This window comes from Cucurbita pepo, chromosome 1 (genome assembly GCF_057944985.1).
Source record: "Cucurbita pepo subsp. pepo isolate OVF chromosome 1, ASM5794498v1, whole genome shotgun sequence".
Lineage (NCBI taxonomy): Eukaryota > Viridiplantae > Streptophyta > Magnoliopsida > Cucurbitales > Cucurbitaceae > Cucurbita > Cucurbita pepo.
In genome coordinates, this window is record NC_141798.1 from 19,122,144 (window position 1) to 19,145,310 (window position 23,167).

Here is a 23,167-nt window from a genome sequence, read left to right on the forward strand (position 1 = left end):
CTCTGGTTTCGCATAAACAACTCCGAGTTACTTCGGAAACTCCGCCCTTCCGCATCAGAATCCTTATCTCGGAGAGATAGAGATCCAGCGTCCAATATCTTCCCGCAGAAAACGATTTCACTAGGCGGCGATGAGGAACTTGTTCTCTGCTTCAAATCGGTGCAGAATTCAAACAGATCGTGGTAGGACGGAGAGCGACATGGCGAATCCACATCATCTGGTTCGTGAATCGGAAAATCGCGGAGAGAGAGATCGTCTGCATCGTCGTCAATCAGATCCAAAACTTCCAAATTGTTCTCCACAGACGCCATTGAAATGCAAAATTCTTTCTGCTGCGAAAATTACAGTGAAATGAAAGATGAGATGAGGTTAGAGTTGCTGGAGATGCATTAAATAAAGGGAGAAATAGGAAGGAGGAGGATGCTTCCTCTTGGAGTTTGGATTTGATCCGCCATGGTTTTTAATTAATTTTGTTCTTCCACAGATGAATTTTGAACTAAACCGTGTTGCCAAGTACCCTAAACGAAGACCTTCTAGAAACGGAGGTAAGAGAGTTTCTAAATAAATAAATAAATAAATAATACTAGGTGCATTCTACTAAAAAAAATTAATTATGCTAAATTATATATATATAATTTTTTTCTTCTAGAAACTATATTTAATATTTTTAATTTATGAGTATATATATATATATATATATATATATATATATATATATATATATATAATATTGTCAATGTCTTGCAATTTTTAACAATTACGTAGTGATCTTCTAGAATTCATTATTTATACTTTATTTTGTAATGATAAACACTTTTCTTTTATATATGCCTGTGATTATTATTATTTAATTAAATGTTATTTTAGTTGACTTATTTTTAAATTTTATTTTAATTTTTGTAATTTTAAATATTTAAATTTAATGATTTCATTTTCAATAAATTTTGATATTGGATTCTAGTTAAAGTTTTCAAAATTTTATTTTAATGTCAATTATTTTTTATTTTATAAATTTTAGGTTGTGTTGCAAAATATTATTATTATTTTTATTATTTATCTAATTTTGTTAAAATTAAAATTAAATAAAAGTACACATCAAGTATACCTATTAAAGTTGAATAAAATTTAAAATTAAAGGAGGAGAATGATAATTTAATATTATTATTATTATTTAATTTTGGGTTTATAAATTTATCAAAATTAAAACAAATATTTTATATAGCCTTATAAATTAACGATGATGTACTAATTTTTTTAAAATAAAAAATTAAAATTCTACTGGATACTTGTTGTAGGATTAAATTGGGCTTGACTGGGCCATATTGGGCCGAGTGGCCCATTATAGATTGTAAGAAAAACCGCGAGATTACATCTTGTAGCTTCGAAGCAGACACCAGTAAGGGAAGAGGTTTTTGCTTCTGCAGAATGACGAGGGCGGCTCTCTTTCAGTTGCTACGATCACAATCCAAGCATCTCTCGCAGAGAAATCTCCATTCAGGTATCGTTTTCCTTTCCTCTTCCATTTTTCAATCCCTCTCTGAAAATTAGGAGATTTGTTCTTTCTCGAGTTTGTAATTCGGTAGTTTTCATGGTTTCAGTGTAGTGAAGAATGTAAAGATTTCGTGCTTGCGTCCATTTAATACGTTCAGAATGGATGATTTTTGCTCTTTTGTTTTCGGAAATGATTTCAAATTTGGATTAGACGATCCTTTAATGAAATTATATGCCCTGAAACTTGCTTGCGTATCTTCTAAGATGAGGGATCTTGAATAAGCTCATCTTAGATCTCGGATTTGAGATAAATTTTAGCTGAAGAATTATGTATGCTGGGAGTTTGCCTTTTCTACCGCTAGGAATCACTATCACCAACAGTTCTGTGCTCACTTGTTGGATATAGAATCTGGGGATTCTTGCGAAACTAGGTTTTTGTTTGTTTTTTTGTTTTTATAAAGAAAATCGTTGGATGTTCGAACATTTGATCTCTTGGCGGAGTGTATGTATGTTTTAATAGTTGAAGTATGCTCGAGCTGGTATTTGTACAAGTCTTTTTAATTTAATATCTACATGAAAGCCCACAGCTAGCCCATTCTAAAATGCTTCTGCTGGGGGAGGTCTCGACACCCTTATAAGAAATGATTCGTTCATCGCAGTATGTATTTGGTCTAATCTGGTTGAAAGACTTGCTTGTCATGACTAGCTAGCTTGTTTGGTTCCATCCTTTCGACGTGATGGTCTTGCATCGCGTTCTCGGGTTCACCTTAGTGTTGCCCGGGAACTTTCCTTTTGTGCACCTAATGCCCTGAAGAATTAAGTGATGCAACAAGTTAGAAAAGATAAAAGAAGTAAGCAAATAGTTAAAAGAATGCAAAATTTATTCGAGTATTTCTGGTGGTTTATTAACTCAACTTTCTTTAGATACTCAGTTCTTTCATTTGTTCTTGAAAAGAGAAATTAAAATAAATTCAGCACTAAAAATATTCTTACTGGGTTTGGTGCAAGATTTTCATTGGAAAACTCCAATGAAGATTACCTCTGTTTGAAGGAGGAGGTAGAATCAACCTTATTCGAGCGGATTTTCTCTGATTTCCTTATCTATTCATTATAAGAATTTTAGAATCAATTGATGAGCTCTAATCTACTGTAGGAGCTAAAAGAGAAGGGGGTTTGCCACTTGTGCAAAAGTTCGGTTTTCCTTTCGGAAGCTTCGAATTAGTTACCTTTACAGGAGAAATCGCTCTCATCTTTTGAATATAAGTCGATCTGTAGATTTCATCTTGGAAAGGGAACTTTCAGAGGAAATTTATTGTTGCTAAATATGACATCGCTTATGGCGAAACTTCATTTTTGTCACTTATTTTTTCTCCTCTTCCTCGTTTATGTGGCCCTCTTACTTGAGGGTAACTTGACGATCCTTTTCTAACGACAACCGAATATCTTCACAAACTCTTGGAAGAGTTTCCGTAATCTTCAATTTAATATTGAGATGTTTCACGAAATTTTCGTTAAAATAATGATGGTTTTCGAACTCAACTTATAAGCAGCCTATCGATGTCTAGAATGAGGTGAGACGAGGTAGGTGTAAACAATTCTCCGAGGTCGATATTATCTTCTCTGTAGGTTCGTAGTCTATTAACTTCGCTTGTTGTCTGTTTCAATCTACAGCAGTAACTGCACAGGAATTCTTGTTGATATCTATCCTTTAACAGTCCATCTCTTATTTATTAATTATGTTGGATTTGCTTCACTTACCTGTTCTGGTTCTAGGTTCTTGACATGATACCAAAACAAGAAAATTTAGAATCTATAACAGAGCTTTATCACCCTCATTAGTAAGTTTTCTTTTGCATCAGGTTATCATCTTCAAAGTTCATCTGCGTTGATCGATAAAACTTGTGGACGCACGAGCAGCTTTGTTTCGCGTCTGAGTGCAGTTCAGAAGAGATGGGCATCTCAAGCTACAACAAGAGAGGATGAAAGCAAGATCAGCATTGGACCACGCAGAGGACAAGAAGGCGAGGAAGATGAAAAGGATGTTGCTTATGTCGGACCAATCTCGTCGACCATCAAGAAAGTTAAGCTTCTATCTCTATCTACATGCTGCCTCTCCGTGTCGCTCGGCCCGGTCATAACCTTCATGACATCCCCTGACATGAATGTCATCCTGAAAGGTGCTGTTGCTTCAACTGTAATATTCTTCAGCGCTACCACCACCGGGGTGCTTCACTGGTTCGTGAGCCCTTACGTTCATAAAATTAGATGGAAACCAGGTTCAGACAGTTTTGAGGTCGAGATTATGTCGTGGCTGGCAACGTACATTCCTCGAACAATCCGGTTTGCAGATATTCGACCACCCGAAACCAATCGTCCTTTTGTGACATTCAAGGCTAATGGGAGCTTCTACTTTGTAGACCAAGAGCACTGCCAGAACAAGGCATTGTTGGCCAGACTGACTCCTCAGCAACAGGAGTCGGCTTTTAAAAACTTGTAATTGCGTGAGAGATTTTTCTTTTCTTTCTTCACTGAGTTGAACGCCAATGAGATGGCTGAACTGATGTCATAAATTTGCTCCAAACAATTGAGTTTTAGAACACAATTTATTTGCGTATTCGATTAAATTAGAGTTTTCTAAAGCAATGATTTTAAGTAGAAAAATTAAGGATAATTGGTTATATCACAACTATAGTCCTCTGCTCGGTTACATTACAACTACAGTCCTCTACTCTACCAATTGAGCTAAGGTCAGGTATGAGTTTGTCCAAGACAAAAGCAACGCTTTAATTAAATTTAGGAAGACAATGCATAAATTTTAAAGTAGAAAAATTAAAACTTCCGACCTGCCGGATTCGAACCAGCGACCTAAGGATAACTGGTTACACAACACAACTACAGTCCTCCGCTCTACCAACTGAGCTAAGATCGGGTATGAATTTGTCCAAGACAAAAGTAACGATTTTAATGAAATTTAGGAAGTCAATGCATAAATTTTAAGTAGAATAATTAAAACTTCCGACCTGCCGGATTTGAACCAGCGACCTAAGGATAACTGGTTACACAACAACTACAGTCCTCCGCTCTACCAACTGAGCTAAGGTCGGGTATGAATTTGTCCAAGACAAAAGTAACAATTTTAATGAAATTTAGGAAGTCAATGCATAAATTTTAAGTAGAATAATTAAAACTTCCGACCTGTCGGATTCGAACCAGTGACCTAAGGATAACTGGTTACACAACAACTACAGTCCTCCGCTCTACCAACTGAGCTAAGGTCGGGTATGAATTTGTCCAAGACAAAAGTAACGATTTTAATGAAATTTAGGAAGTCAATGCATAAATTTTAAGTAGAATAATTAAAACTTCCGACCTGCCGGATTCGAACCAGCGACCTAAGGATAACTGGTTACACAACACAACTACAGTCCTCCGCTCTATCAACTGAGCTAAGGTCGGGTATGAATTTGTCCAAGACAAAAGCAAAGATTTTAATGAAATTTAGTAAGTCAATGCATAAATTTTAAGTAGAATAATTAAACCTTCCGACCTGCCGGATTCGAACTAGCGACCTAAGGATAACTGGTTACACAACACAACTACAGTCCTCCGCTCTATCAACTGAGCTAAGGTCGGGTTTGAATTTGTCCAAGACAAAAGCAAAGATTTTAATGAAATTTAGTAAGTCAATGCATAAATTTTAAGTAGAATAATTAAAACTTCCGACCTGCCGGATTCGAACCAGCGACCTAAGGATAACTGGTTACACAACACAACTACAATCCTCCGCTCTATCAACTGAGCTAAGGTCGGGTATGAATTTGTCCAAGACAAAAGCAATAATTTTAATGAAATTATGGAAGTCAATGCATAAATTTTAAGTAGAATAATTAAAACTTCCGACCTACCGGATTCGAACCAGCGACCTAAGGATAACTGGTTACACAAAAACTACAGTCCTCCGCTCTACCAACTGAGCTAAGGTCGGGTATGAATTTGTCCAAGACAAAAGCAAAGATTTTAATGAAATTTAGGAAGTCAATGCATAAATTTTAAGTAGAATAATTAAAACTTCCGACCTGCCGGATTCGAACCAGCGACCTAAGGATAACTGGTTACACAACACAACTACAGTCCTCCGCTCTACCAACTGAGCTAAGGTCGGGTATGAATTTGTCCAAGACAAAAGCAATAATTTTAATGAAATTATGGAAGTCAATGCATAAATTTTAAGTAGAATAATTAAAACTTCCGACCTGCCGGATTCGAACTAGCGACCTAAGGATAACTGGTTACACAACACAACTACAGTCCTCCGCTCTATCAACTGAGCTAAGGTCGGGTTTGAATTTGTCCAAGACAAAAGTAACGATTTTAATGAAATTTAGGAAGTCAATGCATAAATTTTAAGTAGAATAATTAAAACTTCCAACCTGCCGGATTCGAACTAGCGACCTAAGGATAACTAGTTACACAACACAACTACAGTCCTCCGCTCTACCAATTGAGCTAAGGTCGGGTATGAATTTGTCCAAGACAAAAGCAACGATTTTAATGAAATTTAGGAAGTCAATGCATAAATTTTAAAGTAGAATAATTATAACTTCCGACCTGCCGGATTCAAACCGGCGACCTAAGGATAACTGGTTACACAACACAACTACAGTCCTCCGCTCTACCAACTGAGCTAAGGTCGGGTATGAATTTGTCAAAGACAAAAGCAACAATTTTAATGAAATTTAGGAAGTCAATGCATAAATTTTAAGTAGAATAATTAAAACTTCCGACCTGCCGGATTCGAACCAGCGACCTAAGGATAACTGGTTACACAACACAACTACAGTCCTCCGCTCTACCAACTGAGCTAAGGTCGGGTATGAATTTGTCCAAGACAAAAGCAATAATTTTAATGAAATTATGGAAGTCAATGCATAAATTTTAAGTAGAATAATTAAAACTTCCGACCTACCGGATTCGAACCAGCGACCTAAGGATATAACTGGTTACACAACAACTACAGTCCTCCGCTCTACCAACTGAGCTAAGGTCGGGTATGAATTTGTCCAAGACAAAAGCAAAGATTTTAATGAAATTTAGGAAGTCAATGCATAAATTTTAAGTAGAATAATTAAAACTTCCGACCTGCCGGATTCGAACTAGCGACCTAAGGATAACTGGTTACACAACAACTACAGTCCTCCGCTCTACCAACTGAGCTAAGGTCGGGTATGAATTTGTCAAAGACAAAAGCAACAATTTTAATGAAATTTAGGAAGTCAATGCATAAATTTTAAGTAGAATAATTAAAACTTCCGACCTGCCGGATTCAAACCAGCGACCTAAGGATAACTGGTTACACAACAACTACAGTCCTCCGCTCTATCAACTGAGCTAAGGTCGGGTATGAATTTGTCCAAGACAAAAACAACGATTTTAATGAAATTTAGGAAGTCAATGGAGAAATTTTAGCGGACAAACAACATCGACCAAGAAATTAGAAGCTAAAATCCTTATTTTTCACCTATTGTTTTAATATTAAAGATGAAATTAGCAATTTAACGTCAATTTAATCATAATTTATCCATAATTAACCTTTATTAATTCTCTTCCCGTCGGATATTTAAATTTTCCTTTCAATAATTTAACCCCAAAAAAACAATTCTAACAAAAACAAATCAACGAGTTGGGAAGAAAAATAAAATAAAATAAAATAAGAGAAAAGGAAAATAAAATAAAATAGGAGAAAAGGAAAATACCATATAGAAAAATTGTCCCATCAGGCGAACTTGGCTTGGTCTTCAACCAGCCACTGTATTTAAAAAATCTGCCTCCGTCTGCTCTTCTAGAAGGCCAGCACAACCAATAAAATACTCCCTCTCTCTCTCGCTCTCAATTTGTTGCAATGCCCTATAAGAAATTGATGATTCTTCAATTTGAATTCCATCATTTATCTTGAATTTGCATTTTGTCTGAACTCAGAAATGATAGTTGCTAAAGAATCTTACAGAGGAGAAGAAGATGCCTCCATCGATCTCTCAGATGATAGGTATCCACACGATGAAGAAGCGGAAGAAACTCTCTCGCTATGTGACCTTCCAGGTTACAGCGATGAATCAAAATGCGATGATTACTCCAAGCAGGATCAGAGCGCTTCGTTCGACAACGAAGATACATTGTTCGAGTTTTTCAGCGACGATTTCTCTGTTTCTGATTCAGCATATTATGGATCTGATAGCATAATCTTCTGCGGGAAACTGATTCCTTACAAACAGCCGTGCGATTCACAAAACAAAGGAAGAATCGCATCGGAGAAAATTTCCGGAAAGAATCGTCAATTTCGTACGAAATCACAATCGTTCGATGCAAGAAAATCGCCTACGATTGACGCAAGAGGTCGCGAGATCACTTATGCGAGAGCGAAGAGAGGAGTTAAAAACTTCGATTCGCTTTCCATTTCACTACCGAAGAATCCGGAGTACATCAAACGAAAGAGATGCTGTAAATTGAAGAAATACGACTTACAGGCGGAGAGAGCGATGATACTGCAATCGTCGCCGACGAAATCGCGTTGGTTCTTGTTTCTGTTTGGTAGCGCGAGGTTGCCGAAGGAGATGGAACTGAGTGATATGAGGACAAGGCAACGACGGAGCAGTCGGCCGGCAATGTTCCGGTCGCCGGAGGAGAGGAAAGTTGCCAGAGGAAGAAGTGGAAAGAAGACGACGGTTCATGAGTTGTGGAAGGTTCTTAAGGCTCTGGTAATGGGCTGCAGGAGCAATGATCAAAACGCCGCCGTAAAGGGTTCTTTCCGTCCATTCCAGTCTTCTGATGCTGGAAAGTCGATTTTGTAGATTTTTACATATCTTCTAATACAAAAATTACTCTTTTATCTACTTTTTTTTTCTTTTAATTTGTTTGTTTGTGCAAAAAAAAAAAAAAAAAAAAAAAAAAAAAACTAAATTAGTTAAACATAATATTATATAGTAAAAGGTTTTAATTTCAGTAAATTAATATTCGTTGAAAAAAAAATCTTAATATGATATTTTCCCCATTTTGAAATGATGATTAAAGCAAATTGATGTTATTAATTATTAAAAAAGTGACACTTCATGAAATATTTTGTAAACCAAATACAATTATTTCATAAAATAATTAAACCCTTTTTGTCACGTTCGGGTGAGAGATTAAGCTCGTATGTATTGTCTTTAAAAGTCATTTTCGAGTCTGAAATACTTATTGAAATAAGATTTAGGTCAATATTTTTATAGAAATAGTTCTTTAAAATTGTTTTACTTTACTAAATTAACGTCATTTTTTTATTCAAAAGAATGACTTATACGTGTAAACGTCATTTAACCATAATTTTCTTAACACTGGTTCGAGAACAAAAACGTAAAATTATTTGGTTAACAAATAAAAAAAAAAATAAAAATAAAAAGTCCTAATTCTCAATCCCAATTATTTTATAAAATAATTAAATTCATTTAGTCATATCCGTGAGAGATTAAACTCGAATGCATTGTTCCCATGGATCATTCTCCAAGCTGTAATACTCACGAACAAAATTTAGGTCAATATATTTCGAGAATAGTCCTTAAAAGCTATTTTATTTTACTTAATTAACGCTATTTTTTTAAAATAACTTTATAAATATTTATTTTAACGTATACACATCATTTAACTATAAATTTTCTTAAGACGAGTTTGAAAACATCGCATAAAACAATTTTTAAGTTCCTAATTCTTAATACTCCCCTTTAAATTCAAACCTTTAATCCCATGTTTTTTAAAGCGATAATTTCAATTTAAATTTATGTCAAAGTATCAACCCAAAATATAAGTTTAATCAATCATAATTGATAGCACGATAAATTGTCATAACATAAAAGCAAGTGTTTTAATAAATAGTCAACCATAAAAATAAAAAAAATAAAAAAAAGTATTTTCGAAAAAAATAAAATAAGACCCAAAAGGTCCGGAATTTAAAAATAAATAAATAAATTGTCAACTATAATTTATTTCGAATTGTCGGTATTGTTAAGGAGTGGAATATTAATATATATATATATATATATATATATATATTTGTTAAGAAAACAAAGTAAAAGGGAAAGACGAGTTTGCCACCACCGCTAAACAATTGGACGAAGCCTCCAATTTCTGTCTTCATGCAGACATAAAATACAATTTATTCCCAATTTGTCAATTATTAATTTGCATTACTTGCAGCTTATTCTACAATAATTTATTTTAATAAATTTGAACTATAAATTTGTTTATTTATTTATTTATTTTTAAAATAAATATAATTCTACAAACCAAACAATAAACAAGAAGCAATATCTCGTTAATAATTTGAATATATGGAAATTGCACAAATTAAAAATTAGTTAATTAATAAATTAATTATCAAAAAACCCACAAATTTTACACACAAAAAATAGCTTCATTATCATATTTAGTTAAAATTATATCAATTTTGTTTCGATCGTAACATTAAAATTAAATATATAATATTTAGAAAATATAGTATAATAATTAATTATAGAATTTATCTTTAATATCCGTCCGTTAATATTTTATTATGATTTGATTAATAGTATATTTTATCTTATTTTTACAATTTAGTTAGTTTATATTTTCTTCTTATTTTTAGGTATTAGTGGATAGTTTGTATCCTATTGTAAACATTAATGAATATCGGACATTTGATGCCACCTACAGACTTTCAATTTCATTTCTATTTCTCATTCTTGCCAAAGTAAAAAAAATGCAAGATAACTTCTGACTTAAAAGTAAAACAAAAACATTTATTTAGATCATAAATTTGTAAAAGAAAATGGAATGTCAAGATATTAAATTCATTCAAGGTGTGGGCCCCATCTCTCTTTAATGTCACTGCTATAATAATAATAATATCTGCCTTATCTTGATGGATAAGACGTGCCCGAAACAATAGGGAGGGAGAGGGACAAATTCGATGGTAAAAAATAAATTTCACTGTTTTTACTTAGTTCAATTATTTATTCACAAATGGTAAAAAAAAATAAGCCTTACGAATATGTCAACTTGAGTATCATATGATTAATTAATTAATATATGATATTTGAACCGTGATTTTGAAAGTTATTATTTATGTATTTTAAATATGCAATTATATAATTATACAAGAAGAAAATTAAGAATGGAGAATTAATAAAGTGAAAATAATACCCAAAATTATATTGATGTGAAATAAATAGCACAATTCTAAAAAAGACTTGTAACGGAAACGCCGTCGTTTAATCAATGCAGTCACTTGGAGGGTGTGACGTGGGGCAGATGCCATGCATTTATTATTATTATTATTATTATTTTGGAAAGTACGATTTTTGGAATGTAACGACACAAACATTATATAATAAAAAACAACACGTACATTATATATTTTTAGTTCAATATTATAATAGTTTTAAATAATTATAAAAATAATTGAATTTACTTATATAAAGCCAATAAATAATATAATATAAGTTTATAACGATTTTGGATCGATAAATCAATAATAAATTATATTATCAATAAATATATTGTACTTCGAAGACAGAGAGGTAAACAAGCGTGGGATGCCAAACCACCCCAATCAAACATTCAAACCTGTAATCGAGCCCTTAATTTTCTCAACCATCGCTAACCCCGTTGGATCAGTCATATTGCCGACAGGGTCATCCACAACCTTAACTAATTTTCATGGGATCGAACTCGACTAACCTTCAAATATGTTTGGTAGATATTTGGTAAAGATCTAATATATATATATATATATATATATATATATATATATATATATATATATATATATATATATATATATATAGTAGATATTTGGTAAATATCTGATAGAGATTATATATTTGTATTATGTACTGTTGTACATAACTGAAGTCATCAAATAAAACCTTTATCTCTTATGTTTTTTGTGTTCATCTTGATCGAGTGCGGACGTTGTTGAACGACCCTAACGCTCTTAACAAATTTAACGCGTAGAACCTAACACATGACTACGTAATATAAACATAATTTAATTAAGGCAAAAAATAGAAATAATTATTATTATATTATTGTTAATTAAGAGAAAGAAGTGAAGCAAGCAGGTTGATTCTTTCTTAAATAAGACGTTACATAAGGCAAAAATAGGAAGGAATAGACAAAAGCATCATTTTCTAAATTTTGTTTTTTTTTTTAATTTTAAATTTTATTTAATAAAGACATCGCATAATTACCTCTCTATCCCATTTATTTACCCCTTTTCCGTGTGCAATGGGGGCAATGGCTATAATTTAACATTAAAGCAATAGAACTTTTTGGTAGTTTCAGAAACTGATAACAAAAGGCAACGTGGCAAGTCATGATTGGTCAGGTCCCCACAAAACTACTTCTACTTGGTGTACACGTCAAGACCTCATCATGATTTCCCTCCAAAAGTTTTACCGGACGACGACGGCGAAAGCGATGGGCACGGTGACAGCAACTTGGGTTTTGTTTTGTTGCTCCGTTTGCCTTGCCGCTATGCTGTTAAAATAATAATAAGAATCACACACAACCCACTCGGTCTACTACTACTACTACTACTTTTCTTTTCCCAACGCCCTACGCTCCTCTCTCTCTCTCTCTCTCTAACCTCGAGATCTGGCCCTTCTCTCTCTAATGGAGGTTGCTGTGTTCGTTGCGTATCAGTTTTTTTAGGATCTAAGAGAGAGAAAGTTCCTGAGATTCAGAGGAGAAATGGAGATTTTGTGCTGAGGTATTTTAATGGCGGATTGCTTCTACCTGTCCATTTATGAACTTCTTCTTCATCTTCTTTGAATTTTTCTGGATTTTGCCTGTAAATCTCCTTTTCCAAATGAATTAGTTTATCTTCGGAATGTTGGAGTTAGGTGATCTTCAATTGGATGTTTTCGGCTCTCTTCAGTTTAGATCTGTTGGATTCTTCCGGTTTTTTGTGTTCTTAATGAGTTCTTAATGAACTATTTTATTCATTTATTTGTTGATATTCAGATGATTGAATAGGAAATGGGGAAGAAGGGAGGCTGGTTTTCTGCTGTGAAGAAAGCATTTGCTCCAGAATCAAAGGATAAGAAAGATCAGGTTCTAATTTCTATAGATTTTTGTTTTCGGAAGTGTTCTTCTAAGATTCTGGACTGAGAGTTTGCTAATGATTTTCGTTACTAGAAAGCTAACAAAACAAAGAAAAGATGGTTTGGGAAGCCAAAGAAATTGGAGACAGTGGCATCTGGGGAGCCAGCGCCATTGGAAGTGTCTATTCTACCTATTGAGGAAGTGAAACTAGCTAATGCAGAGAATGAACAGAGCAAACATGCTTACTCTGTTGCCATTGCCACTGCAGTCGCTGCGGAGGTGGCGGTTGCAGCGGCTCAGGCCGCGGCCGAGGTCGTTAGACTCACCACCCGCCCTTGGTACTCCGGGAAATCTAAGGAAGAAATAGCAGCCATCAAGATCCAGACTGCATTCCGTGGCTATATGGTAAGCAATCTCTTTCACTTTTTTCCTGCAAGAATTGTTGGCACTGTTTGTAAGATATAGCTGTTTAGAAACTATTCACTACTTTTCAAACTGTTCTTTTGGATAGAATTTGATTGAAATAGCCATTAACTTGAGAGCATATTTTGTTTAAGACAAGTACAAATCAAACAATTCAAGATTCTTAAAACAAAACATCAATAACAACAAATGCACAAATCAAACTACCTTTTTGCTATGAATTGAGTACTTTTTGCTATGAATCACATAAACCTAACTTCAATGCAGGCTTTGAATGTGTCATTTAATGGTCTACAGAGTGTTAAAAAAGAGTCATTTAAAGTGATGAACTGACCTGACCTGACCTGCTTTCTCTGTAGTGGCCCCTTTAGGAATTTGGGGCATTAAATATGGTATTGAAGAGATTGGTTTTGTAATGGGGATTTTGTATGGCTTAGGCTAGGAGGGCCCTGCGAGCATTAAGAGGGTTGGTGAGGCTGAAGTCATTGATACAAGGCCAATCTGTTAAAAGGCAAGCAACATCCACATTAAGATGCATGCAGACTCTTGCTCGAGTGCAGTCACAGATTCGTGCTAGAAGACTTAGATTGTCGGAGGAGAATCAGGCTCTTCAGAGACAGCTCCAACAAAAACATGAAAGAGAGCTCGAGAGATTAACTGTTTCTGTAAGTTTTCACTGTTCTCTTCTGCAAATTCCTCGCATTTTGGTTTCTTTTACATAATCCAAGTGTTTAGGGCAGTTTTTATAGGACTTTTGTAAGAGACCAAGTTCACCGCTACTAGATATTGTTAGCTTTGATCCATTACGTATCGTTGTTTGCCTCACGGTTTTAAAACGCGTGTGTTCGGGAGACATTTTCATACAAAAACGCATTTGTTAGGCAGAGGTTTCCACACCCTTATAAGAATTGTTTCGTTCTCCACCCGAAACGATGTGAGATCTCACAACTTTGACCTTATCCAGTGTAGTAAAGCGATTCACTCAATTCAGCTGACCCTACAATATTTAATATTAGGAAACTCTTAGGATAGTTACTATTCCAAGTGGGTAGCAAGTAGGCCATGTTCCTTTTTCTAGTGCCCCTTTCTAATGGGAGTTTTTAATCCATTAAGTGTTCTAGTTGACTTCAGAGCATTTCAATCCATCTTAGACGGTTGAGTCCTCCCATATTTTGTTCCGTTCTCAAGTCCCTGAACTTATGAAATCTTGTTTCGGTAGTGACACCGAGCCCTTGTTGTAGCCCGGGCACTGAATCTGTTGCTTTACTTTTGGTACCAACAATTAAGAATTGTTTGCCCCTACTTGCTGATGTTTAGAACGACGATGAATGTGGCTTGTATAGTATAAAACCACAACGTAAGGGGCATATATGTATGTATTAGTGTTTGCATGTGTTCCTAATCCTTGTGTTCATACTATGGAGAAGAATTTAAGTTTTGATGTTTCAATTAGGCAAACAATGAATGGGATGATAGTACCAAATCAAAGGAGCAAGTTGAAGCCAGATTAGTTAACAGGCAAGAAGCAGCAACAAGAAGAGAAAGGGCGTTGGCTTATGCTTACTCTCATCAGGTTCAATTCATTTCCGTTTCTTGCTGATTTGATTATCATCTTCATGCTCTGATCACTGATTTTCATTCTCCTGGTCGTTTTCCTCAACAGAAGTTATGGAATAATTCTTCAAAATCTGCAAATCCTACGTTCATGGACCCCAACAATCCCCACTGGGGATGGAGTTGGTTAGAGCGATGGATGGCTGCTCGTCCATGGGAGACCAAAAGCACTGTCGATTACCACGATCGTGGCTCTGTCAAGAGCGCGATCAGCCATGCAACGTCAATTGGAGACATTGCAAAATCTTACGCCCGTCGTGATTTCAATCTCGACATCAAGCCTTTTCCAAGGACTCCGACGAGCCATAATACGAGCCGTGCACCAAGTCGCCAATCGCCGGCGACTCCTACGAAGGCGCAATCGTCGCTATCTGCAGGAAGAAAATTGAAGCCAGCAAGTCCAAGAGGATTAGGCTGGGGCGGAGACGACGATTCCAGAAGCGGATTGAGCGTCAAATCGGAGCGGTTCCGGCGACGTAGCATCGCCGGATCATCGGTGAGGGACGACGAAAGCTTCACTAGTTCGCCGTCGGTTCCAAGCTACATGGCGTCCACAGAAGCAGCTAGGGCTAGGTCCCGCTTGTCGAGTCCGATGGGAATAGAGAAGACGACAGCAACTCCGGAGAAAGAATCGGTGAGTGGCGGCGCAAAGAAGCGGCTCTCATTCACCGCCTCGACGGCGACGGTGAGGAGACACTCTGGTCCACCGAAAATAGACGCTACTCCGATCAAGAATGTTGCAGCGACAGAGAGAGATTTTACCGGCGAGAGCAGATAGTTGAAGAAGATGGATTTGGTAGCGATTTTAAATCATCGTTCTTTAATTTTTTTTTTTTTTTTTCTTGAAGGCAGGAAAATGGTGAATAAAAGCTGTTCATGTAAATGGAATTGTGCTTTGTTTGGCTGCGGACTTCTTTTTTTATTTTTATTTTATGTATATTTAAATTGTCAGGTTATTTTATTTTCTAGTGTTTGTATGATCCTATTGTAAATGCAATGAATTTATTATTTTTTTTTTCTTTCAGTTTTATAAACTCTTAGTGTTATTGATTGTGTTTAAACCTATCTCACTCTATTTCATTTATGTATTCTCACTAAAAAAAATTAATTTCCATTATTAAAATTTTAATTTTTTAAAATTATGTTTAATATTATATTATATTTTTGCATATAAAATATTATTAAATTTATCATCAAATTTTTTTTTTAATATGAATTATATTAAAAAATGAAAATTATCCATTAAAAAAGTTTCTTGGAATGTTATATTTTTATTAATCTTGGAATGTTATAAATTATTTTTTTATTATTTCCGTAAGTATGCATCCGAATTACGAAACGACACCGTTTACATGGAGGCCACCACGGGCTTTCCTCCTCAAAATTAGGGCTTGGGTAGTTGGTTATATTCTCTTCTAGGTCAGCTTTTTGGGCGTTTCTCATAGAAGTTGCAGGACCTTAATTCGCCATCATGCGGTACGTATTTTTCTATTATCTACTTCCTCCGACGATTTTTTATTTGATATCTGTGAATCTAAGTTCGCGATTCAATTATTGAAGGAATTGCATTTGTGCCGACTGTTTTTACTGTGTTATACGAACTTTTTATATTGTTCAGTCTTCTTCATCTTGTTTTCTGAACCATTTTGCACGATAAAATGGAACTGGAACTCATAATGAACAAATTTCGAAGGAACTATTTCATACGAGCCACAGAAGTCTTAAAATGAGAGTCAATTATGTTCTCAAACAAACACAACAAAAATTCTATATACTACGACTAGGAGTTTGTAGTTTGCCATTGGACATGCTAAACAATTAATGAGGGCGAGGGGCATTCTATTTGTTTGTTCTTAATGTGAAAATCTGGACGATGAGATCAGAAGTCAAAATTTTGATAGCTTTACAATTATGAACAAATAGATTATAATTTGAAATTTTATTATATGCAAAGACGTATATTCATTACTTTTTAAGTATTTTTGAACAAATAGTCAAATTTGATCGGTGATTGTCATGCGGTTTAATTTCTTTCTGTTCATGAAGCTGTGGATATCTCTGTCTTCAAGTTTGTAAGTTATTATATCTAATTTTGGTTTGTTTTACACCTAATTGGCCATAGATGGGACACTTATCTTGATGACGAGTGATTGTGGTTAAACAGCAAACTGCCCATTGTAATGGACAGTTTGGAAAAGAAACAGGAGAATGTTGATGAATCAACTCCCATTAAGAAGTGTTCTTGTTCATATTGGACGTTATGGGTCCATACTTCAAGCTGTTGCTCTATCATCTTCAACACCTGATAGTCTCATTACCACTGTACTTAACTGCAAAAGCCCCAAAAAGGCACTTGAATTGTTCAATGCGGCACCCGAAAAGAATACTCGGCTTTACTCGGCTATCATTCATGTTTTAGTAGGATCCAAGCTATTTTCCCATGCCAGATGTTTGCTAAAAGATCTCATACAAGACCTCCTCGTAAAATCTCGCAGGCCATACCATGTATGTCAGTTGGCATTCAATGCGCTGAGTAGCTTAAAAACCTCAAAATTTTCTCCAAATGTATATAGCGAGTTAATTATTGTCTTATCTAAGATGGGACTTGTAGATGAAGCTTTGTGGATGTACCGCAAGGTTGGGGTGGCGGTTGCAAGGCAGGCTTGTAATGTGCTTTTAGATGTCTTGGTTAAGACTGGAAGGTTTGAATTGTTGTGGGGGATTTATGAAGAAATGGTTTCCAATGGGCTGTCTCCTGATGTTATCACTTACGGCATCCTAATTGATGGTCGCTGCCGGCAGGGCGATCTTTTAAGGGCGCATGAAATATTCGATGAAATGAGAGTGAAAGGAATTGAGCCAACAGTTGTCGTGTACACCATTCTTATTCGTGGCCTCTGCTCCGAAAACAAAATGGAGGAAGCAGAGAGTATACATAGATTGATGAGGGAATTAGGGGTACTTCCAAATGTGTACACTTACAACACTTTGATGAATGGGCACTGCAAGGTGGCCAATGTAAAACAGGCTCTTAGATTGTATCATAAAATGCTGGGTGAAGATCTAGTGCCAGACAATGTTACATTCGGCATTTTAATTGACGGGCTCTGCAAATTTGGCGACATCAAGGCCGCTCGGAATCTTTCTGTGAATATGGTGAAGTTTAGTGTTACTCCTAGCATAGCTGTATATAATTCTTTGATCGATGGTTACTGTAAAGCAGGGGATATTTCTGAAGCAATGGCTTTCCTTTCGGAGCTGGAAAGGTTTAAGGTTTCGCCAGACGTCGTTACGTACAGTATACTTATTAGAGGTCTCTGTTCTGCGGGTAGAATTGAAGAAGCAGATAACATGCTTGAGAAAATGATGAAAGAGGGAATTCCTGCAAACTCTGTTACATATAATTCACTTATTGATGGATGCTGCAAAGAAGGCAACATGAATAAGGCATTGGAAATATGCTCCCGAATGATCGAAAACGGTGTAGAACCAAATGTGATCACGTTCTCAATGCTGATTGATGGTTATTGCAAGATAAGGAACATAGAAGCTGCTATGGGCATATACTCAGAAATGGGTATCAAAAGCCTTTCTCCTGATGTAGTTGCTTATACAGCTATGATAGATGGGCATTGCAAGCATGGTAGCATGAAAGAGGCTCTAAAACTCTACAATGATATGCTGGATAATGGTCTTACTCCAAATTCTTACACTCTTAGTTGCTTATTAGATGGACTTTGTAAAGACGGCAGAGTCTCGGACGCACTCGAACTTTTCACGGAAAAGGCTGAATTTGGGACTACAAAATGCAAGCTTTCCTTCACAAATCATGTGGTGTATACAGCTTTAATCCATGGATTGTGTGAGGATGGACAAATTTTTAAGGCAGCAAAGTTGTTTTCAGACATGAGAAGCTACGGTTTGCAACCAGATGAAGTAATTTACGTGGTCATGTTAAAAGGTTACTTCCAAGTTAAACACATCCTCGACATGACGATGCTACATGCCGATATGTTGAAGTTTGGTATTATCCCAAACTCGGCCATCTACTCGACATTGTCTAAGGGTTATCGAGAGAGTGGATTTCTGAAATCGGCTCTGAATTGTTCGAAGGAACTGAAGGAACTATATTGTTGAAGCTATCAATGGGGAGCCTTTTACACAAGTCATCCAGTTGATTGCAATGAGTTGACGGAGAACTTGAATCCACATTCTTTTCTCCCTGGAGCGAGTGGAAACTGCTCTTTCAAGTTCTGATCATGTAAGTTATCACCAAATTTAATAGTAGCTTCAATGGAAACTGCTTCCAACTTCGAAGCTAACATTATCTTCTGCTGTTCTTGATTGATTTGTTTTATGTTCATTATTTTGAAATGCAGAATTGGGTAATTGGGGAAGAGGGGAACTGGCTTTCTGCTGTGATCAGTGATTAGAGAATGGCAGAAGAGAACAAGAGAAGAGCTTGAGAAACAGATATGCTTTTGGATTCCTCGTTGTATTTCTCTTGAACTTGATCATTTTGGTGCTCACATTTGAGCAGCACAAATTATGGCTATCATAATTTGATGTTTTATCGTTAAGATCTAACCGCGAATTTTAGGTTAAATTATACAAAGTACTCTTGAACTTTCGAGTAAGCTTCAATTATACCCTTCAATTTTGAACGAGTTTTTCTTACCTTTATGATCGATGTGTAAAATTTGAAAGGATTACGGGAATTCGTTCAAAGAGTATTATTCCGAGCAAAAGCTAGTAACTAAAATGAGTCCGGGAGGTAATATAATTGGATGAAGTACAGAAAACATAATTTCAATGCCTTGTTTCCCTAATTTGCTTGCAGTGCCCGATTCGTATGCTCTTCCCTAATTTGCTTAGAGAAACTATAGGCGGGTTGAACGTCATATCCGATCTACGGCCAAATATTTATCCCAATTTAAAAGACATTTTTCAAGTGGGCATTTGGTCTAGTGGTATGATTCTCGCTTAGGGTGCGAGAGGTCCCGAGTTCAATTCTCGGAATGCCCCAAATTATTTTGTTTTTTTACAAATATTAAAATATCTTATTTTAATAATGTTTATATCGGCCTCATTGATATTTAAATTTTTGTTTATTTGAAAATTTTATGAGGAATAGATTGAAATATATTATATTATTTATTTAATTTAAACTTTAATCTTTGAACTCCCAAGGGTAATTCCGTAATTATTTAGTCGAAACCGCATCAATTACCCGGAGGAGGTGTGTATATATATCGTCCGTTCCAAATTTCATGGTCATTAGGGTTCAGAGTTTCCGCCAGACAGTCTAACACACTTGTGTTTCGCATTTCGGTGCTTCTTGAAGAAGTCGCAACACCTTCTTAATCCGCAACTATGGGGTACGCATTTCTATCTCCTTTACTTTCTCTTCGTCCAATTATGTTTTCTCGAGGAAGTTGCAAAACCTTTTCCGAGGATTTGCCTTCATTCTATCTGCTTTTTTCTGCATTATAGGAGCCTCATATGAACGATTTCGAAGGCGTTATTTCATACGGATGTTTGATTTTAAACTGGATGCTTGTTAGGATGTTAAACTGGAATTTGTACACCAGGAGAAACGACGTTTTGAACTTTTGAGGATTGTTTTTTTCTTTCTTTTTTTTTTTTTTGCTCAAAAGAAGAATCAAAATGTCTTGGTTAAAACATGTACTGATACGTTCTAGTCGGTTTTCTGAACAATCGATAGGCTCGGAGTTGTAGATAATATGTTTTGTGACTATATTCCTACTCTCTCTCTCTCACTCTCTCTCTTCGTTTGTTCATATGCTTGATCGTTCTAGTTCGTTTTCTGAACAATCGATAGGCTCGGAGTTGTTGATAATATGTTTTGTGACTATAATCCTAATCTCTCTCTCTCTTTTCGTTTGTTCATATGCTTGATCGTTCTAGTTGGTTTTCTGAATAATCGATAGGCTCGGAGTTGTGGATAATATGTTTTGTGACTATAATCCTACTCTCTCTCTCTCTCTTTTCGTTTGTTCATATGCTTGATCGTTCTAGTTTGTTTTCTGAACAATCGATAGGCTCGGAGTTGTGAATAGTATGTTTTGTGACTATAATCCTACTCTCTCTCTCTCTCTCTTTTCGTTTGTTCATATGCTTGATCGTTCTAGTTTGTTTTCTGAACAATCGATAGGCTCGGAGTTGTGGATAGTATGTTTTGTGACTATAATCCTACTCTCTCTCTCTCTCTCTCTCTCTCTCTCCGTTTGATCATATGCTTGATCGTTCTAGTTGGTTTTCTGAACAATTGATAGGCTTGGAGTTGTGGATAATATGTTTTGTGACTATAATCCTTCTCTGTCTCTCTCTCTCTCTCTCTCTCTCCGCTTGTTCATATGCTTGATAGAATTTATTCATATGCTATGTTCGAATTCTATCGTTGATAGCTTCTCTTTCCTTCTTCGCTTATCCACGTGGTTGAAATAATTTATCTGATAATATAAGTGGAAACAACCTGTGGAAATTCCGATGATGTTATTGTATATAGCTATAAGAATTTATTCATATACTATGCTTTTGAATACGACGATGTTATTGTCGATGTTTGTTTGTTCCGACAATGAAATAATTTATTCCGACGATGTTTGTTTACAACTTTTATTCGTAGTTTCCATGGTTCCTCATCCTTGTTGTTGAATACGACGATGTTATTGTCTTATTCATGTATTTAGCCTCTTGTTCTCTCTATCAGTGTCTATAATGCTGAGAACAAAGTTTGTATAATACCTTCCAAATTCATATTTCATATACAAAGCTTAGATAATCGACGTTATTGTATGTCAGTTTCTATATGCAATTTCGTTGGAGGAAACATAAACATAGATTCCTCATACTCGTTGAATTTCATATTCATGCCCTCAATTTTAATATGTAGATTAAATCGTTCTTCTCAATTGACAAGAGTCATTATTTCCATGAAAAATCTTGAAGAATACATTCTTAGCAACTGAAAAATCTTCAGTCATACACATTGTATAAGTTTGTCCTACTCCTTATTAGCTTATTTCCCAAATCCTGCTATGGTAATGGTCGATTGTTGTTTGATATGTGTAAACGTTCAGTCGGTCTGTGTTGAGGATTGAGGATTATTGGGAGTGAGTCCCACATTGTGGAAGATCATAGGTTTATAAGGGAGGAATACGATCTCCATTGGTATGAGGCGTTTTAGGGGAAGCCCAAAATAAAGTCATGAGAGCTTATGCTCAAAGTGGAGAATATCATACCATTGTGTAGAGTCGTGATTTCTAACAGTCTGATCATGTTAATATGAGTTTTGCAGGAAGACTCGTGGAATGGGAGCGGGTCGTAAGTTGAAATCCCACCGTAGAAGGCAGAGGTGGGCCGATAAGGCGTATAAGAAGTCCCATCTTGGTAACGAGTGGAAAAAGCCCTTTGCAGGGTCATCTCATGCGAAAGGGATTGTGCTAGAAAAGATGTAAGGTTATTATTGGATCTTATGCTACTGTCGAAGAATTGTTTATATTTACAAATTTGAATTTGCAAATGCAGTGGTATTGAAGCCAAACAGCCAAATTCTGCTATACGAAAATGTGCTCGTGTTCAACTCATTAAAAATGGGAAGAAGATTGCTGCTTTTGTACCTAATGACGGTTGCTTGAATTACATCGAGGAAAATGTAAGTCAATCTAATTATATGATCATATCATGTTTTTTCTTTGAATTTGCTTTGCTTTCTAATTTGCCTGTAAAAAAGTTTTTGAAAACTAGAAAATGACGTGGCAGATAGTTTTTTTTTTATTTTTTATTTTCCGTTTATCTTTCAGTCATAAAAATGTTTCTAAATTTATAAGTAAACAATTTTTTCAAAAATAGGTTTCTGCTTTCAAAGTTCTTCCACTTATCTTCAAAACTTTTATTTCTCGACTTTGTTCCTATAATTTTTAATTAAAAAAAAAAAACAATGTATGCTTTTTATGATATAAAAAGTAGAATAATTTGATAGTGTTATTTTGTATTATGTTTGAAAATTAAATAAGTTTGTTTATTTTAACACGTTTTAGTTATGTTATATTACAGGACGAAGTATTGATCGCGGGGTTTGGACGGAAGGGTCATGCCGTGGGAGATATTCCTGGTGTTAGGTTCAAGGTTGTGAAGGTTTCTGGAGTTTCGCTCTTGGCTCTCTTCAAAGAGAAGAAAGAGAAGCCAAGGTCCTAGAAAATTTCACTCTTGATTCTCTCACCCAAATTTGGGTTTTTATTGGTTAGCTTTTAACTATATTTTAAAATCAATTCAAATTTCAGTTTTATTAAAAAATTTACATTACTATTTATTCTTCCAACACAACACACTCAATTGATAATGAGAACGGTGTCGGTTCAATATTACATGAACATAAGAATAATCATATTATCATCATGAGATATTTGAAGGTACTGCACAAAATGTGTCGAGTTTTCATGAATTGATTGTTGCCATATTGGACGATCCTGCTAGCTATATGAATCACAGTTAAGGCCTTCAA

General features: G+C 35.4%; 5 protein-coding genes, 1 long non-coding RNA gene and 16 other non-coding genes across 24 annotated transcripts; 6 read left to right on the forward strand and 16 right to left on the reverse strand.

Annotated features, from left to right (window-relative positions):
• Positions 1-1,340: 1,340 nt before the first annotated feature.
• Positions 1,341-4,115, forward strand: LOC111805469 (uncharacterized). The gene is made up of 2 exons (XM_023690578.2): positions 1,341-1,498; positions 3,351-4,115. The coding sequence occupies exons 1-2, from the start codon at positions 1,426-1,428 to the stop codon at positions 3,986-3,988; spliced, it is 711 nt and encodes a 236-aa protein (XP_023546346.2). The 5' UTR covers positions 1,341-1,425; the 3' UTR covers positions 3,989-4,115.
• Positions 4,116-4,328: 213 nt separating this feature from the next.
• Positions 4,329-4,420, reverse strand: TRNAY-GUA (transfer RNA tyrosine (anticodon GUA)). Its single transcript is given in 2 exon segments — positions 4,329-4,364; positions 4,384-4,420. It is a non-coding gene; the product is annotated as a tRNA-Tyr (tRNA).
• An 85-nt stretch (positions 4,421-4,505) lies between these two features.
• Positions 4,506-4,595, reverse strand: TRNAY-GUA (transfer RNA tyrosine (anticodon GUA)). The gene is given in 2 exon segments: positions 4,506-4,541; positions 4,559-4,595. It is a non-coding gene; the product is annotated as a tRNA-Tyr (tRNA).
• An 85-nt stretch (positions 4,596-4,680) lies between these two features.
• TRNAY-GUA (transfer RNA tyrosine (anticodon GUA)) lies at positions 4,681-4,770 on the reverse strand. The gene is given in 2 exon segments: positions 4,681-4,716; positions 4,734-4,770. It is a non-coding gene; the product is annotated as a tRNA-Tyr (tRNA).
• An 85-nt stretch (positions 4,771-4,855) lies between these two features.
• On the reverse strand, positions 4,856-4,947 carry TRNAY-GUA (transfer RNA tyrosine (anticodon GUA)). Its single transcript is given in 2 exon segments — positions 4,856-4,891; positions 4,911-4,947. It is a non-coding gene; the product is annotated as a tRNA-Tyr (tRNA).
• An 85-nt stretch (positions 4,948-5,032) lies between these two features.
• TRNAY-GUA (transfer RNA tyrosine (anticodon GUA)) lies at positions 5,033-5,124 on the reverse strand. Its single transcript is given in 2 exon segments — positions 5,033-5,068; positions 5,088-5,124. It is a non-coding gene; the product is annotated as a tRNA-Tyr (tRNA).
• Positions 5,125-5,209: 85 nt separating this feature from the next.
• On the reverse strand, positions 5,210-5,301 carry TRNAY-GUA (transfer RNA tyrosine (anticodon GUA)). Its single transcript is given in 2 exon segments — positions 5,210-5,245; positions 5,265-5,301. It is a non-coding gene; the product is annotated as a tRNA-Tyr (tRNA).
• An 85-nt stretch (positions 5,302-5,386) lies between these two features.
• Positions 5,387-5,476, reverse strand: TRNAY-GUA (transfer RNA tyrosine (anticodon GUA)). Its single transcript is given in 2 exon segments — positions 5,387-5,422; positions 5,440-5,476. It is a non-coding gene; the product is annotated as a tRNA-Tyr (tRNA).
• An 85-nt stretch (positions 5,477-5,561) lies between these two features.
• TRNAY-GUA (transfer RNA tyrosine (anticodon GUA)) lies at positions 5,562-5,653 on the reverse strand. Its single transcript is given in 2 exon segments — positions 5,562-5,597; positions 5,617-5,653. It is a non-coding gene; the product is annotated as a tRNA-Tyr (tRNA).
• An 85-nt stretch (positions 5,654-5,738) lies between these two features.
• Positions 5,739-5,830, reverse strand: TRNAY-GUA (transfer RNA tyrosine (anticodon GUA)). The gene is given in 2 exon segments: positions 5,739-5,774; positions 5,794-5,830. It is a non-coding gene; the product is annotated as a tRNA-Tyr (tRNA).
• An 85-nt stretch (positions 5,831-5,915) lies between these two features.
• Positions 5,916-6,007, reverse strand: TRNAY-GUA (transfer RNA tyrosine (anticodon GUA)). Its single transcript is given in 2 exon segments — positions 5,916-5,951; positions 5,971-6,007. It is a non-coding gene; the product is annotated as a tRNA-Tyr (tRNA).
• An 86-nt stretch (positions 6,008-6,093) lies between these two features.
• TRNAY-GUA (transfer RNA tyrosine (anticodon GUA)) lies at positions 6,094-6,185 on the reverse strand. Its single transcript is given in 2 exon segments — positions 6,094-6,129; positions 6,149-6,185. It is a non-coding gene; the product is annotated as a tRNA-Tyr (tRNA).
• An 85-nt stretch (positions 6,186-6,270) lies between these two features.
• Positions 6,271-6,362, reverse strand: TRNAY-GUA (transfer RNA tyrosine (anticodon GUA)). The gene is given in 2 exon segments: positions 6,271-6,306; positions 6,326-6,362. It is a non-coding gene; the product is annotated as a tRNA-Tyr (tRNA).
• Positions 6,363-6,447: 85 nt separating this feature from the next.
• On the reverse strand, positions 6,448-6,539 carry TRNAY-GUA (transfer RNA tyrosine (anticodon GUA)). Its single transcript is given in 2 exon segments — positions 6,448-6,483; positions 6,503-6,539. It is a non-coding gene; the product is annotated as a tRNA-Tyr (tRNA).
• An 85-nt stretch (positions 6,540-6,624) lies between these two features.
• Positions 6,625-6,714, reverse strand: TRNAY-GUA (transfer RNA tyrosine (anticodon GUA)). Its single transcript is given in 2 exon segments — positions 6,625-6,660; positions 6,678-6,714. It is a non-coding gene; the product is annotated as a tRNA-Tyr (tRNA).
• Positions 6,715-6,799: 85 nt separating this feature from the next.
• TRNAY-GUA (transfer RNA tyrosine (anticodon GUA)) lies at positions 6,800-6,889 on the reverse strand. The gene is given in 2 exon segments: positions 6,800-6,835; positions 6,853-6,889. It is a non-coding gene; the product is annotated as a tRNA-Tyr (tRNA).
• Positions 6,890-6,990: 101 nt separating this feature from the next.
• Positions 6,991-8,378, forward strand: LOC147794928 (uncharacterized). The gene has a single exon (XM_087117223.1). The coding sequence runs from the start codon at positions 7,470-7,472 to the stop codon at positions 8,334-8,336; it is 867 nt and encodes a 288-aa protein (XP_086973349.1). The 5' UTR covers positions 6,991-7,469; the 3' UTR covers positions 8,337-8,378.
• A 3,339-nt stretch (positions 8,379-11,717) lies between these two features.
• On the reverse strand, positions 11,718-14,727 carry LOC147794929 (uncharacterized). 2 transcript variants are annotated; one of them, XR_015421593.1, is made up of 3 exons: positions 14,591-14,727; positions 12,850-13,033; positions 11,718-12,036 (listed from the first exon to the last, which is right to left on the reverse strand). It is a non-coding gene; the product is annotated as an uncharacterized LOC147794929 (long non-coding RNA). The 2 variants fall into 2 exon arrangements; XR_015421622.1 differs by lacking the exon at positions 14,591-14,727 and adding an exon at positions 13,234-13,477.
• On the forward strand, positions 12,062-15,659 carry LOC111777744 (protein IQ-DOMAIN 3). The gene is made up of 6 exons (XM_023657461.2): positions 12,062-12,268; positions 12,523-12,612; positions 12,697-13,008; positions 13,464-13,691; positions 14,480-14,599; positions 14,690-15,659. Exons 2-6 carry the CDS (start codon positions 12,538-12,540, stop codon positions 15,416-15,418), a joined length of 1,464 nt encoding a protein of 487 aa, XP_023513229.2. The 5' UTR covers positions 12,062-12,268; positions 12,523-12,537; the 3' UTR covers positions 15,419-15,659.
• A 313-nt stretch (positions 15,660-15,972) lies between these two features.
• On the forward strand, positions 15,973-19,323 carry LOC111780915 (Pentatricopeptide repeat (PPR) superfamily protein). 2 transcript variants are annotated; one of them, XR_015419924.1, is made up of 3 exons: positions 15,973-16,116; positions 16,763-18,901; positions 19,020-19,323. XR_015419924.1 is itself a non-coding variant. In XM_087121521.1 (2 exons), the coding sequence occupies exon 2, from the start codon at positions 16,849-16,851 to the stop codon at positions 18,775-18,777; it is 1,929 nt and encodes a 642-aa protein (XP_086977647.1). In that variant the 5' UTR covers positions 15,973-16,116; positions 16,763-16,848; the 3' UTR covers positions 18,778-19,323. The 2 variants fall into 2 exon arrangements, 1 of the variants encoding a protein (XP_086977647.1); XM_087121521.1 differs by having other exon boundaries at positions 16,763-19,323.
• A 270-nt stretch (positions 19,324-19,593) lies between these two features.
• TRNAP-AGG (transfer RNA proline (anticodon AGG)) lies at positions 19,594-19,665 on the forward strand. The gene has a single exon. It is a non-coding gene; the product is annotated as a tRNA-Pro (tRNA).
• A 213-nt stretch (positions 19,666-19,878) lies between these two features.
• LOC111777149 (small ribosomal subunit protein uS12) lies at positions 19,879-22,973 on the forward strand. The gene is made up of 4 exons (XM_023656639.2): positions 19,879-20,018; positions 21,962-22,117; positions 22,192-22,318; positions 22,720-22,973. The coding sequence occupies exons 1-4, from the start codon at positions 20,014-20,016 to the stop codon at positions 22,858-22,860; spliced, it is 429 nt and encodes a 142-aa protein (XP_023512407.2). The 5' UTR covers positions 19,879-20,013; the 3' UTR covers positions 22,861-22,973.
• Positions 22,974-23,167: the final 194 nt, after the last annotated feature.